Source organism: Acinonyx jubatus, chromosome D1 (assembly GCF_027475565.1).
Source record: "Acinonyx jubatus isolate Ajub_Pintada_27869175 chromosome D1, VMU_Ajub_asm_v1.0, whole genome shotgun sequence".
Taxonomy (NCBI): domain Eukaryota; kingdom Metazoa; phylum Chordata; class Mammalia; order Carnivora; family Felidae; genus Acinonyx; species Acinonyx jubatus.
The window spans coordinates 45,985,213-45,997,814 of record NC_069390.1 but is presented as its reverse complement, the minus strand read 5'-3'; the positions used below and the strand labels follow the sequence as shown (position 1 = coordinate 45,997,814).

The window sequence follows — 12,602 nt, the reverse complement described above, 5'->3', positions numbered from 1 at the left end:
TCCAGAGGCTGGTGGGCCTGAGGTGGGCCCTTCAAACATTTCAGGACCCTCCTGTGGGATTAAGCGAGATAGATATGTGCATTCATGCCCTATACACAAAGGTGTGCTCTAAATGCCGGGGCACCTGCTGGGCTAAGTGGTGGGAATCCCACGATGGTACAGAGGACAAGAAGGTCAGTCTTGGAGTGTCCAAGTAGACGTAAGTCCTGCTGCCCTGCCTACCCCCTGCCCCCAGCAGGGTTCCCAAGCTTCTGGACGGGGGAGCAGGTACCCTGCAGGGCCTGTTTATTCACGCCATCTCTCTAGACCCTCTTCTCCTCCCAGCAGATGAGCCAACCTCCCCCAAGAAGCCCAAGAGTGTTCTGGAGCCAGAGCCCAGTGATGTGGAAGGTGGAGCCATCTCTCTCCTGCCTTCTGAGTGGACCTCAGTGAGGATCAGCCCTGGGGAGGACGTAGTTGGACAAGACATGATGGCTGTGTGTGTGCTGGTCAACAGTGATGACAGCAGGTATGCTCAGGCTGCTGCAGGCTGGGGACAGAAGACGGACTGGACGAGGAGGACAGCATTTAGAGGCTGGCCTTCTCTCCATTCACTGGCAGTGTGGCCTCTCTATACCTCTATGTGCTCATCCCTAAAATGGGGACAATTATAACACCTGTCTCATGGACAGTTGTAAGAATCTAACAATTAATATATGGAAAGTGTATGGAACAATGCCTGGCACATCATAAGCACTGTTAAGTGTTAGCAGTTGCTATTTTCTCAGAGAAGGGACAGGCTCTGGCCCCACTGTCTTCTCTCCAAAAGGCAATTGTCATGATGGCTGCATCACGGGGTGCCGAGTGGGTGTCACCGTCACAGTAAAATGTAAGATGGCAATGCATGGTGATGGGGAGGCTAGGCTGGGGACTGGAGGAGGCATGAGAAGTGAATCTCTGCTGCCCTAGAGGCGTATTTCTCAGAATGCCATCCTTCCCACCAATACCAGAACCACGCAGAGTGGCCGTTAGGAGTGCAGACTCCAGGCCTCCCCGGGATGCTGAATTCATTCAGGAGGTCAACCAGCAATATGTACTGATTGTTCATTATGTTCTAGACTCTGAGGGCATAGCAGTCACCAACATAAGACAAAGGCCTTGCTCTCACAGGGCTTTCTTTCAAATTGGGTAGACAGCCAGCAAACAAGCAAATAGTTAACAGGAAAAATATCTCATATGTTCCTGCTAGAAGGATAAAATAAGAACGTATGACAGAAAGTGAGTTGTCAGCTACTTTAGAATAGGTGGCCAGAAAAGGTCTCTTCTATCAGTTATCTATTCTCACAATCATGCTGAGTAATGAAACACTCCAAAGGTTGGGGTGTCAAACAACCACTGTTTATTACACTTAGGATTTTGTGGGCTAGCAGGCTCAGCCCTGCAGTTCTTCTGGTCTCAGTGAGCTCTCTTGTGATTTTGGGCCAGCAGGGTCCCACTTGCTTGTGGAGCATGGCTAACTGTCAGCTAGGGTTCCAGGGGGCTGTTGGCCATGGGTCTTTCCTCCTCCAACAGGCAGCCCAAGCTTATTCACATTGTCCCATGAGAAAGCAGAATGTGCAAAGTCTCTTGGGGTCTTGGCTACCCCTATCACATTAGAATGGCCACAGCAAGTCACAAGGCCAGCCAGGATTCAAGGGGTAGGGAAATTGGCTCCACCATTATGGGAGGAGCTACAAAGGTCCATTGAAAAAAGGTGTGGATCCAGGAGGGGGATGATTGCAACTGTTTTTTGCCAACAATCTACCACAGCCTCCATGAGGAGGTGACATTCAAGCTGAGAATTGTTGACAAGAAGGGACCACCGTGTGAAGATTGAGAGAAGTGGCATCCAAGCAGTGGGACGCTAGTACATAGGCCTCTGGGTGAGTGTGGCCCAGTGTCTTCTGATGTGGCTGGCATACAATGAGGGGAAGGAGAGTACGATACCCGAAAGTAAGGCAGGAGTAAGGTTTAGTAAGACAGGGCACGGAGTTCAAATTTTATTCTAGGTCTAATTGAAAGCCATTAGGTAACTCTTAAGTCAGAAAGAGACATCTTATTTCCAATATCCAAAGATCAGCAGGCCTTGGTATGGAAAATGCATGGAGCAGAGATAGGTAGGAGCAGATGTAGGGAGGCCAGGTGGGAGCCTGTGGCTCCAGTAGGAGATGAGAAACTTGGGCCACAGTCAGGAGCAGAGGAGAAGATATGCTGATGGACTGAATGTGAGGGTAAGAGAGAGTTGAAGGGTGGCTCCCAGACTTTGATCTGAGGGACTGGATGAACGGTGCCATTGTTTCTAGAGTAGCCTTGAGGAGGAGAAGATATCAGGGAAGATGCAGGTTTGTGGAGAAAAGAGTTCTGTTTTGGACCTGGTTGGGGAGTGGGGGGGGTGGTTGAGATGTCTATCAGAAGTCTTCATGCAGATGTCAAGCAAGCAGGAGAACAGAGAAGTGTCTGGGAGGCAGGGCTGAAGACCGTGATTTCGGGGCCAGTGGCATATGGAGCCTATGAAACCAAGGATGCCGATGAGTTACCTGTGGAGTAAGAATATCTTCTCACAGATAAAGAAGAGTTGAGCCTGGAGGAGAGCCCCAGGACATTTGAGCAATCACTGGGCAAGCAGAGAAGGGGCTGGCAAAACCCACAGGAAGGAGAGAAACTAACGGAGGCTGCGTTGTGGAAGCTGAGAGGAGAAAGGAGAAGTTTCGAGAAGGAGGGGGTGGCTCACTGTTTCGGACGAGAATGGAGAATTGACCTCTGGATTTTCCAACAAGAGGATCAGAAACCTGATTGGAGTAGATGTGGGAGGGATGTGAGGAGAGAAAATGGATACTGCAGTGTAGATAACTATTCATGAGGTCTGGTGTCTTCTGACTCTTGAAAGGGGGCCTAGGAAGATACATTTTAGTAAGTCCCACAGGTGATTGTGACACATGTCTGCATGAGAGCCACTGCCTTGGAGTGCCCTTGGTGATCAGTGAGGTGAGAAGGAAGGTCCTGCCCCAGTTCTCACAGCCTTCTGGGCCTCAATTAGACTGGACCATGTCCATCGTAAGAGGCAGAAACCCAACTCAGCCCAGCCTAATTAACAAAGCAAATACTTCGGTTCCTTTAACTGGGAAGTCCAAAGGTAGTTCTCTCTCCAGGCAAGGTTGGAACCAGAAACTCAAACAACCACTCTCCACTGCTGCCCCTCTTACAGCAGATTTACAACCATCCCCAGAGAGGCTGTATCCGCATGTGGAACTCTCAGCTGCTGAGGGCCTCAGCCCACATCCATCAGTCCATGCCCATGTACCAAGATCTCAAGGTAGACCTCCAATGGGTACGGTTCACTTTGCATTGCACCTCTGGGACTAATCTGTGAAGAGCACTGAGCTGCCATGACCGGCATGCTTGGGCACCAGGATGGTTGGAGAGTCCACCAGGGCACACAGATGGAGAAGGAGCAGTGCCCCAAGGGACACACACAGGCTGGACTTATATACATAAATACAAGTGGTCATTAAATTCACAGCCCTACAGGTTTGTGCCTCCCCCAAGCCCCGGGCGGGGGCGGGGATGGGGGGTAGGGACTGTGTTTTTGCTATCCCTGCTGCCTAAGGATACACTGCTTCTACTTTTCTGCCTCTTGAATTCCTGCCAGTCATTCAAGACCCAGAAAAATACTCTCCCTCCAACCCACTAGTCCTCTCTTTCCCCCATCAATTCCCACAGGACACAAGCAGCATTGAAATGCCTGAAGGTTTAGGCCCAGGTCCTAAATGATAAGCTCATCTTACCCCGGAGAGCCAAGGAATCCTGCTCAAGGATCCTGAACGTAGGAGGACCCACCTTCGTGCAAGCACATCGGCATACATTTGCTGGGCTTCGTCCTGCTTGGGTCCATGCTTATATTTGTTGGCTAGGGCCCCAGAAAGTACCACAGCCAGGGCAGCTTAAACAACAGAGATGTACTCTCTCATAGTTCTGGACGCCGGAGGTCCAAGATCAACGCGTTGGCAGGCTTGTTGGTTCCTTCCGAGAGCCGTGAGGGGGAATGGTCTGTTCCAGGGCCCTCTCCTCAGTTTGAGGATGGCTGGCTTCATGTGCACATGGTGTTTCCCATCTATGCCTGTGTCCAAATCTCTTCTTGAAGGACATCAGTCATAGTGGATGAGGGTCCACCCTAATGACCTCATTTGAACTCAATTGCCTCTTTATAGACCCTATATCTACATGCAGTCACATTCTGAGGCATGAGGGGTTAGGACTTCATATGAAGGTGGGAGGGGGGGCGATAACCACGCCTGAGGTAACTACACCACTGTCTTCCCCCAGAGCCCCGTGGTCTGTTGGCCGCACTGATGGGCAGGACATGCTGTGGGCCTGGGGGGTGAACTATTGGGCCCTCCGCTTACCCACTGTCTCCCCTTGTTCCTCCAGCTCTGAGGCAGAGCCAGACTGCAGTGGCAGCGAGGCCTCCAGTGCAGAGCCCCGTGAGGAAAGGCCGCGGCGGCCAGAGCCCCCACCCCTACCGCAGCCCCTCACCAGGCACAGCTCTCTGAGGGAAGCCCCGACCAGAGAAGTCTCTCCACACCGCCCTGAGGAGCCCCAAGCTGTGCAAGGTGAGCAGACAGCCCGCCTGGGTGGGAGCCAGGCTTGCTTGATCCTGGGGCACAGGGAGGGAGTGGAGACCCCCCCCCCCCGGCCTCTGTTTCCTCACGGAGAATGAGGGGCCAGTAGGCCCAGCCCTCAGGCTCAGAGGCAGTGAGGCCAGGGTATATGTGGGAGTGAGGGGACTGGACCCAGGCCCAGCCTCTTGCTCCATAAGAAGCTTTGGTATCTCAAGTGGGGTGTATGGCAGAGGGGCCTGACTGACTGGCTGCGGTGTGTCCCGGGCTGGCAGAGATAAGGGGGGCCCCGGCACCCTGTCGCCTGGAGCAGTCTCCTCTTTGATATCTCTTTAGGGCGTTCCATAGCCCCACTAGAGAAAGATGTGGCTCAGTGCATGGACCACAGCCATCTGGGTGGCACAGCTTCCCTAGGGCCCCCTGGGGACAGCACAGGGCCATCAGCCGTGCTTGGGACACGTGGCATGCACTAAAACTTGACCTGCGCAGGAATAAATACACTCTCACTAAGTACCTGTTTGGTTTTCCCAAACATGGCCCCATGGCATCCTCAGGACGACCCCACTGGGGTCGGTAAGCTCACCATTTTACCTGTGAGCAAACACACTGTGTTTTCCCTAGGTCTCACGGCTGGTAATCGGTGTGGCTCCGTGCTGGGGCCCTCCGCACCCTAAAAAGTCGTTGCCTTTAGCAGCCCAGCTTGTGTTAATAAAGGTGGCCTTGAATTGAATGTTTTGATTCAGTCAACAGTAACTTGTGACCTCGGGGCTGGGAAGAAGCAGGCTCACAGAAACTTCCCACCTGAGGCACCAGCAGCTTCACTGCCCTGGGAGAGCGGGTACTCAGCTTGTCCTGCACACCCCTCTGGTGGCCGAGAGCAGAACTTCCGCCTGAACCGAGAAACAATCTCCCAAGGCTTGGTTTCATAGGAAAACCCGAGCTGCGGCCAGCCTCCTGGAAGTTCTGGATTTACCCTCCCCTGTGAGCCTTTTTAAAAAAGGGCACATTGGGGCACCTGGGTGGCTCAGTGGGTTAAGTGTCCAACTTCAGCTCAGGTCGTGATCTCTCAGTTTGTGAGTTCAAGCCCTGCGTCCGACTCCGGGCTGACAGCTCAGAACCTGGAGCCTGCTTCAGATTCTGTGTCTCCTTCTCTCTCTCTGCCCCTCCCCCACTTATGCTCGGTCTCTCTCTCTCTCTCTCTCTCTCTCTCTCTCTCTCCCCCCCCAAATAAACATTTAAAAAATACTTAAAAGTTTTTTTTAAATAAAATAAGACAAATTGTCATCAGGACATATTTGTTAAAAACCACTGTGGTGCCGTCCAAAAGGCTAAGCATATGCAGGGGACAGAGTGCTAGCTGTGCTGTGCCCAGCTGAGTGCAGACTGCTTCTGTCTGGTTATGTGTGGCCTCTGTCTCCTCTCCCTGGGCTCCGGCCTCCTCCTTTATAGACATGAAGCCTGCCTGCCTTTCATCCCCTCCCTCCATTTTCTCCTCTCTCCTCAGTTGCCAGGGGATTTTAGGCAAGTTATAAAAAACACATAATACAAAATTACGTGTCACTCTCTATAAAAGATAAATCCCCAAGGTCAAGGTTAACAAAACCAGTTTAGGAGTTAGAGACTCCAGCGAGGCAGGCTGTAGTCCTAAATGGTTGCTCTAGTGGGATCATGAATTTGATTCTGAGTTTTCTGGCAGCCAGAGTTTGAAAGGAAACACAATTATTATTCATAATAATATTCATAATTCAAAACAATGTATTGGCTTGTAGCACGTTTCAGATCTGGTGCCACTTTTCCTAGTGCTTCACTCTGTAGAAATTGTCCAGCTCATGTTATTTTTTTTTTCAACGTTTATTTATTTTGGGGACAGAGAGACAGAGCATGAACGGGGGAGGGGCAGAGAGAGAGGGAGACACAGAATCGGAAACAGGCTCCAGGCTCTGAGCTGTCAGCCCAGAGCCCGACGCGGGGCTCGAATTCACAGACCGCGAGATCATGACCTGGCTGAAGTCAGACGCTTAACCGACTGCGCCACCCAGGCGCCCCCAGCTCATGTTAAATAGATGGCATCGAGGGATTCAGGAGTCCCTGTCTTGAGCGAGGCTGTCTCGTGCAACAGCCCTGGCTGGCAGGTGAGGGCATGGTGGCAAAACATGGCTCAGCAGGAACACTTCTTCCAAGGGGACAGGGCTGCATCAAGTCAACAAGGCAGTGTGGCCAACGCATTTTGTTCCTGACAGTCTAGTTTGATTCCAGAATGAAATACAGAGTAGACAGAGAAGTGGATAGACGGCATGACGTCCAGGCAATCTTTTATTGATTTTGCCTCCATGCATCATGTTTTTGATCGTTGCTAGGCAGACCACATTGTAAGGTTAAGGTCTCTGGTACCATCGAAGTGTGGTGTTTTGTGTTGCTAGTTATGGTGAGTCTGTTATTTTGCGAGATAATGTAGGGTCGTTATGTTGTGCATGTTAATGGAGCTTCATGAATCACAATGTTCCCTTGGATAAATGGCTCAGAGCTGAGCTGAGGGAATGCCAAACAAAGCCGAGATACTGCTTTAAGAAGACTCCTGGTTTGCACACCTATGCCCATCCGGCGTTATTTACAATTGCCAAAGGGGGAAATGCCCCCAAATTCAACAACAGGTGACCAGACAAACAAAGTGTGTGATATTCATATAATGGAATGTTATTCAGTGTTAAAAAGGAATGAAATTCTGACACGCTGCCACATGGATGAACCTAAGCCAGACTCAAAAGGACAAACATTGTATGATTCCACTTCTACGAGGTCCCTAGAATAGCCGGATTCATAGAGAGAGAAAGCAGAATGGTGATGACTGAAGGGGGTGGGGCGGATAGCAGTGTGGGGAGTGACAGCTTAATGAGTGTCAGTTTGGGATGTAGAAAAAGTTCTGGAAATGGATGGTGACGATGGTTACACACTGTGAATGTCCCTAAGGCCCCTGAGCTATAGACTTTAAAATGGTTAAAGTGGTAACTTTATGTTACATATATTTTACCACAATTTAGAGAAAGACTTCTGGGACTACCTTGGCTCATCAAGGAACCTATTGTATCTTCAAAGTTCTTCAGCATAGAGCCTGACCAAGATGATGGCCTGATATAGAATTTAAGCCTGGGTGGCTCAGTTGGTTAAGCATCTGACGTCAGCTCAGGTCATGATCTTGCGGTTCGTGAGTTCGAGCGCCGCGTCGGGCTCTGTGCTGATAGCTCAGAGCCTGGAGCCTGCTTCAGATTCTGTGTGTGTGTGTGTGTCTCTCTCTGCCTCTCCCTGTTCATGCTCTGCCTCTCTCTCTCAAAAATAATAAAACATTAAAAAAAAATTTAAACCCTGTGTTATCGAGGTTCAGTGGAAAATGTGCAGTAACGTTCCCCTAAGACACCTAGTTCAGTGGTTCTTAAAAATCTTGTTTGAAAGGCAGATACCTAGGTCACCACCTTCAAGAGATTCAGATTCAGTGGAGTAGAGCCAAGTGTCTGCATTTTGTGTAAGTGCCCCAGCTGCTTCCATGCAGGAGGGCCACGACCTACACGTTGGGGAATGACAGAGGAGCAGCTCGAGAGAGCCTGTCTGCATAAGTGTGTTGTAAAATGCACACCTAGACAATTAAATGAATCAATCAAGTGTATTAGGTTTTGGGCATGAGCTAATTGGAACTGGGGGGGGGGGGCAGACTGCCCCAAATTATTCTGGCTTAGAAAAGTTGGTATTTATCCATTTTTTTCTGACAATAATTTGACGACAGGATGGCCCAGCGACCTATGGAAGATACTACTCGTTTGTAACAATAAAATGATATCATTCACACCATATGACAAAATACTTACCCTTATTCCTTTTGTAGCAACTCAGGCACTAAGATCTCCAAAAGTGCTCCCTTAAAATAAATATAAATAAAATATAAACTGGGGGCGCCTGGGTGGCTCAGTCGGTTAAGCGTCTGACTCTGCCTCTGGTCATGATCTCACCGTTTGTGAGTTCGAGCCCCGAATCAGCCTCTGCTGTCAGTGAAGAGCCTGCTTCCGATCCTGTCTCCCTCTCTGTCTGCCTCTCTCTCTCCCTCTCTCCCTCCCTCTCAAAAATAAAATAAAACATTAAAAAAATAATAAAAAATAAAATATAAGCTGAAAAGAAGGGAACCAGGCTTGCTTTGTGCTGCTCAAAACGACTGGATCAAATCATTGCCACCCGCCCTGCTGTTCCTGCTGTGGCAAAATAGGTGTGCATGTGGTAGAGAAACCAGAGCTGCTCTCACCAAAGCCTGGAAGCTGCAGAAAGTTCTACCTCTTCTCCCCCTTCCCTCCCAGAGCCTCCCAAACCCTTTGGGAGTGTGTGCACGTGTGTCCTGTAAACACCAGGGATGGAAAAATCGCTTGTGAATTGTAGCTACTTCTAGTAAGTTCCATTCCACAAAGAGAAAAGCCGAGGAGAAGCAACAAGAGCTTTAAGCAGTCTTCTGCGTTTCTTGAGAAATTTCGCTACTCGGTGATTGAAAGGACAGCGCAGGTCAGCGGGACGTGGCTGCCCTGGAGTCCTGCTCGCCCCTGACGCGCACTGTCCGGCCTGGCCAACCCCGACCTGTGCCTGCGGGAGGAGCGGGCCAGATCCGTAGGATGTGAGATGCGGAGGCCGCTCGCTGCACCTGTCCACACGGCAGGGCTTGATATGACAGCAGGCCTGTGGGACAGGGAAGCTACCGGAGAGAACGGGCTCAAATTGTCTCCAGGTGGAGTCAGGGAAGGAGGGGAGCCAGGGGTCTAAGGAGCTGGAGCTTCTCGTCCCCAGGAAAAGAAGCCCCGGAAGTGGCTGCCGCCAGCACCTCGCAGCCCGGCTGACGAGCACCGACGCCCAGCTCTGAGCCCTGGCAGGACGTGGGACTTAGGCCTTCCTCCCGAGATGGGGGCAGGGCGGAGGGAGACAGAGAGCTGGGCTTTGGCTCCAAACCTTCCCTACGCCATTCTCCCACACGTACATCACTCTCGGAGCGTCCTTTCCTTCCGTGCCACCCAGTCCCACCAGGGTGTGCATTCGGGTGTACGTGTGGCACCCCATTCTACGTCTCCAGTATGAAGGTCCCACCACAGGGACCCGGAGCCTGAGGCCAAATCTGAGGGCCCAGTGTAGGAAGGGGGTACATCTGCATTTCTCACACCCTAAATGGCCAAGACCATGGGATGTCTTGGGATGTTCGTATTGCTCAGCTAATTCTCAAGACCCAGCTGGGTGGAGGGTCTCGAGTACACAGTCCACAGAATCCTGATTCCCAAAGGGTCTGGAAGGCTCTGGAAGGGAAGGGGGAGAGGAGGTAGAACACTCCGCAGCTTCCAGGCAGGCTTCAATGAGCGCAACTCCGGTTTCTTTACTATATAAATGGGACATTGATGTGAGACTCCAGCTTTGAAGAACTGCTCTGTTAACAAGCAAGCGTGTGCGCAAATGCATGTATGTACACGGGCATGCATGTGTGCACACAAACAGGTACACACGTATGTTAATTATGGGTGACTTAGAATGATGGCTCATAATCTGAGGCATTTTCTGAATGATGGCAGTACCTGTTGCATAGCAGGGTCTCAATACATATTCGATGAATGACTGAATGGAAAGCTGGAGGTATGCGTCGTAGGGACAGGGAGATATGGTCTGAGAAAGGTAGGTTATAATTATTGGTCTACAAAATGTGCCACAATAGAAAAACCCTGTGGTTATTCTGCGAGTTTAACAGACTCTCCCTCCCTCCCCATCTCCCCTGCCCCTTTCTTTTTTCCACCACAGCTCTGCTCCGGGCCAATAGCTTCCAGTCTGTAACTCCCAACAAATACCAGAGCTGCAGAAGAAAATTCCAGTCCAGTGAGTCATGAGCTCTCTGGGAGTGGGTGGGGAGGGACAGGGGCAGTGTCCTCTGGTTCATTCTCAGGGGCAGCTGTTCTCATTCCATGCGTGTCCTCTCTGACCTGGGCTCCTGGATGCGAGCAGCAAGGAAAGAAATAGTAGTTTGGCTTTGTTTCCACTGCTGACTCGGGGAAGCATTTTCCAAGGATTTGGGACCTTCCCTGCCTCTTCAGCTCCTCAGTCTGGAATCGTGGAGCCTTACAGCTCTACGGTTGCACCTGGAAGGGGTCTTAGCAATCACTGGCTCCAAGATTTTTGAAACATGGGTGGGGAAACTGAGGCCCAGAGCCTCTATGTGTTTTCATTCCAGGCACTGGAGTTCGACTGGGGGCATCAGCCGAATGATCTCATGCAGTCATGGGCAAAACAGTGAAGGAAGCCACACCCACACCCACTCACATACCCGCCCGCCCAGGCACACACACCTGCTGCTTGATCTGAGCAGGCTTTGACCCCAGCGTCCCAGAGAAGAGCAGGGCTGGGTGAGGGCCAAGGGCTGCCGCGGATGCATTATACTCCCACTAGGGGGCGCACTAACCACACGCACGGTTGCACAGCATCCTGGGGCTGGCCACATTCTCTGTGCTGCTCTGCAGCCCTTAAGGAGCAGGCATGCATTCCCTCCCCGGTCCTGAGAGAGGGACAGGGACTCTCAGTCCATTTCCAAGTCCACCTTTGGCCTCCCCCTGCTCCCACACTCCCTCCTGGGCCTTGCTCTGGAAGAGGTGGACCCAGGAAAGCCTTGGGTTAGACAGGGGTTTCTAAAAAGAACCATTGTTGAAGTTGGAACAGAGCACTAGTTAGTTGGCTCCTTCCTTGTGAGTCAGTCCTGACTCCTGGCCCATGAGTCATCCTCCCAGCAGCCCTCAGACTCGAGCCCCCCCCCCCCCCACCTTCCTTGGGTCAGGCTGGGATAATGGGTGCCTCTGGAGCTGGACCACAGCTGCACACCTGCAGGCCATTTCACCTGGGGGCACCCTGAAATGGCTCTTGAATCATCTTGCAGTCCCAGCAGTGAGGGCCACGAGAATAGGGAATGTTTACTGAAAGCCTGGGTCACTTCATTTCCTCAGCCTCCTAGCCCCTCCCCAAATCACAAGAATTCTGCTTCCACCGGTGGGTCCATTTGGGTAGGTGCCATCCAGTGCTTCCAGCTGACTTTAAGGAGTGCCACGAGCACAAGGGGCTCTGCCCTGCTTTTAAGAAGTTCTCGGTCTGGGCTGTGAGCAGTGAGTCTGGGGGCCCCTCCCCCAGCAGGTTAGAGGGTGCTGGAGAAGGCATGGGAGAGAGAGGACTGCTAACCAGAAGCATGGTTTCTGGGATGCACCTGACGACCTCCATGTGTCTTTAGTTTTCCTAGGTGTTAGTTCTCGGGCCTCTGAGGGCCGGCCTTGAGTTGGGATCGTATCTGTGGGCCTGGCCCAGAGGAGGCACTCAGTCCTAGCTTGCTGAATGAAAGAGAAAATGAGTGAACAAACATATGAACCAAGGAACGAGCCTCCTGCCCCTAGAGGGCGCTCTGAGACCTCAGGAGATTTGAGCATTGCCTAAACACCAAATTCTGGGAAGCTGCACCCTGGAATCCCAGTCTTTGTAAAAATCCTCACGGCCATCTTTTTCGTCCTCTTCATTTTGCCCAAGAGGAAACCCCAGTGGGCAACACTGGTCCTGTAGTAGTGAGCAGAACCTGGGGCACCATCTCCTCGGTCCACTCACTGCCCTGTCAAGGCTGGTTCTGGCCCCAGCCCCAGGTGGGAGGACAGAGGGAGCTGTCACCCTCCCCCAGCTGACCATAGTCACCAGAATGGCCTCTAGAATCGAAGGGAAAGGTCACTGCTGGAGGGCCCAGCGAAGAGACAGCTGAGCCAGAGGAGGCTTGGAGGGCTGTAATCTGGGCCCTGGTCTGCTTATCAACCCCTTTGCATGATGGGACCAGAAGGGCCAGCAGCACCCAGGACTGAGGCCCTGGCAGAGGGCACAGCAGCCTGGCTGGACCATGCCAAGCCTTCAAGGAAAACAAGAAAGAACCCACAGAGAAGGATCTGA

General features: G+C 51.7%; 1 protein-coding gene across 6 annotated transcripts in view; it reads left to right on the top strand.

Moving 5' to 3' along the window:
* The window catches only part of MICAL2 (microtubule associated monooxygenase, calponin and LIM domain containing 2), a 228,256-nt gene that overhangs the window by 153,614 nt on the left and 62,040 nt on the right, over window positions 1-12,602 (top strand). For 5 of the 6 annotated variants that reach the window (XM_027073130.2, XM_027073127.2, XM_027073121.2 and 2 more), the window contains 3 exons: window positions 325-508; window positions 4,447-4,628; window positions 10,440-10,514. In XM_027073130.2, the coding sequence (XP_026928931.2) occupies window positions 325-508; window positions 4,447-4,628; window positions 10,440-10,514 (441 nt within the window). Of the gene's footprint in view, window positions 1-324; window positions 509-4,446; window positions 4,629-5,255; window positions 5,324-10,439; window positions 10,515-12,602 lie in introns of those variants that run through there. The other variant, XM_053203480.1, reaches the window with a different exon arrangement.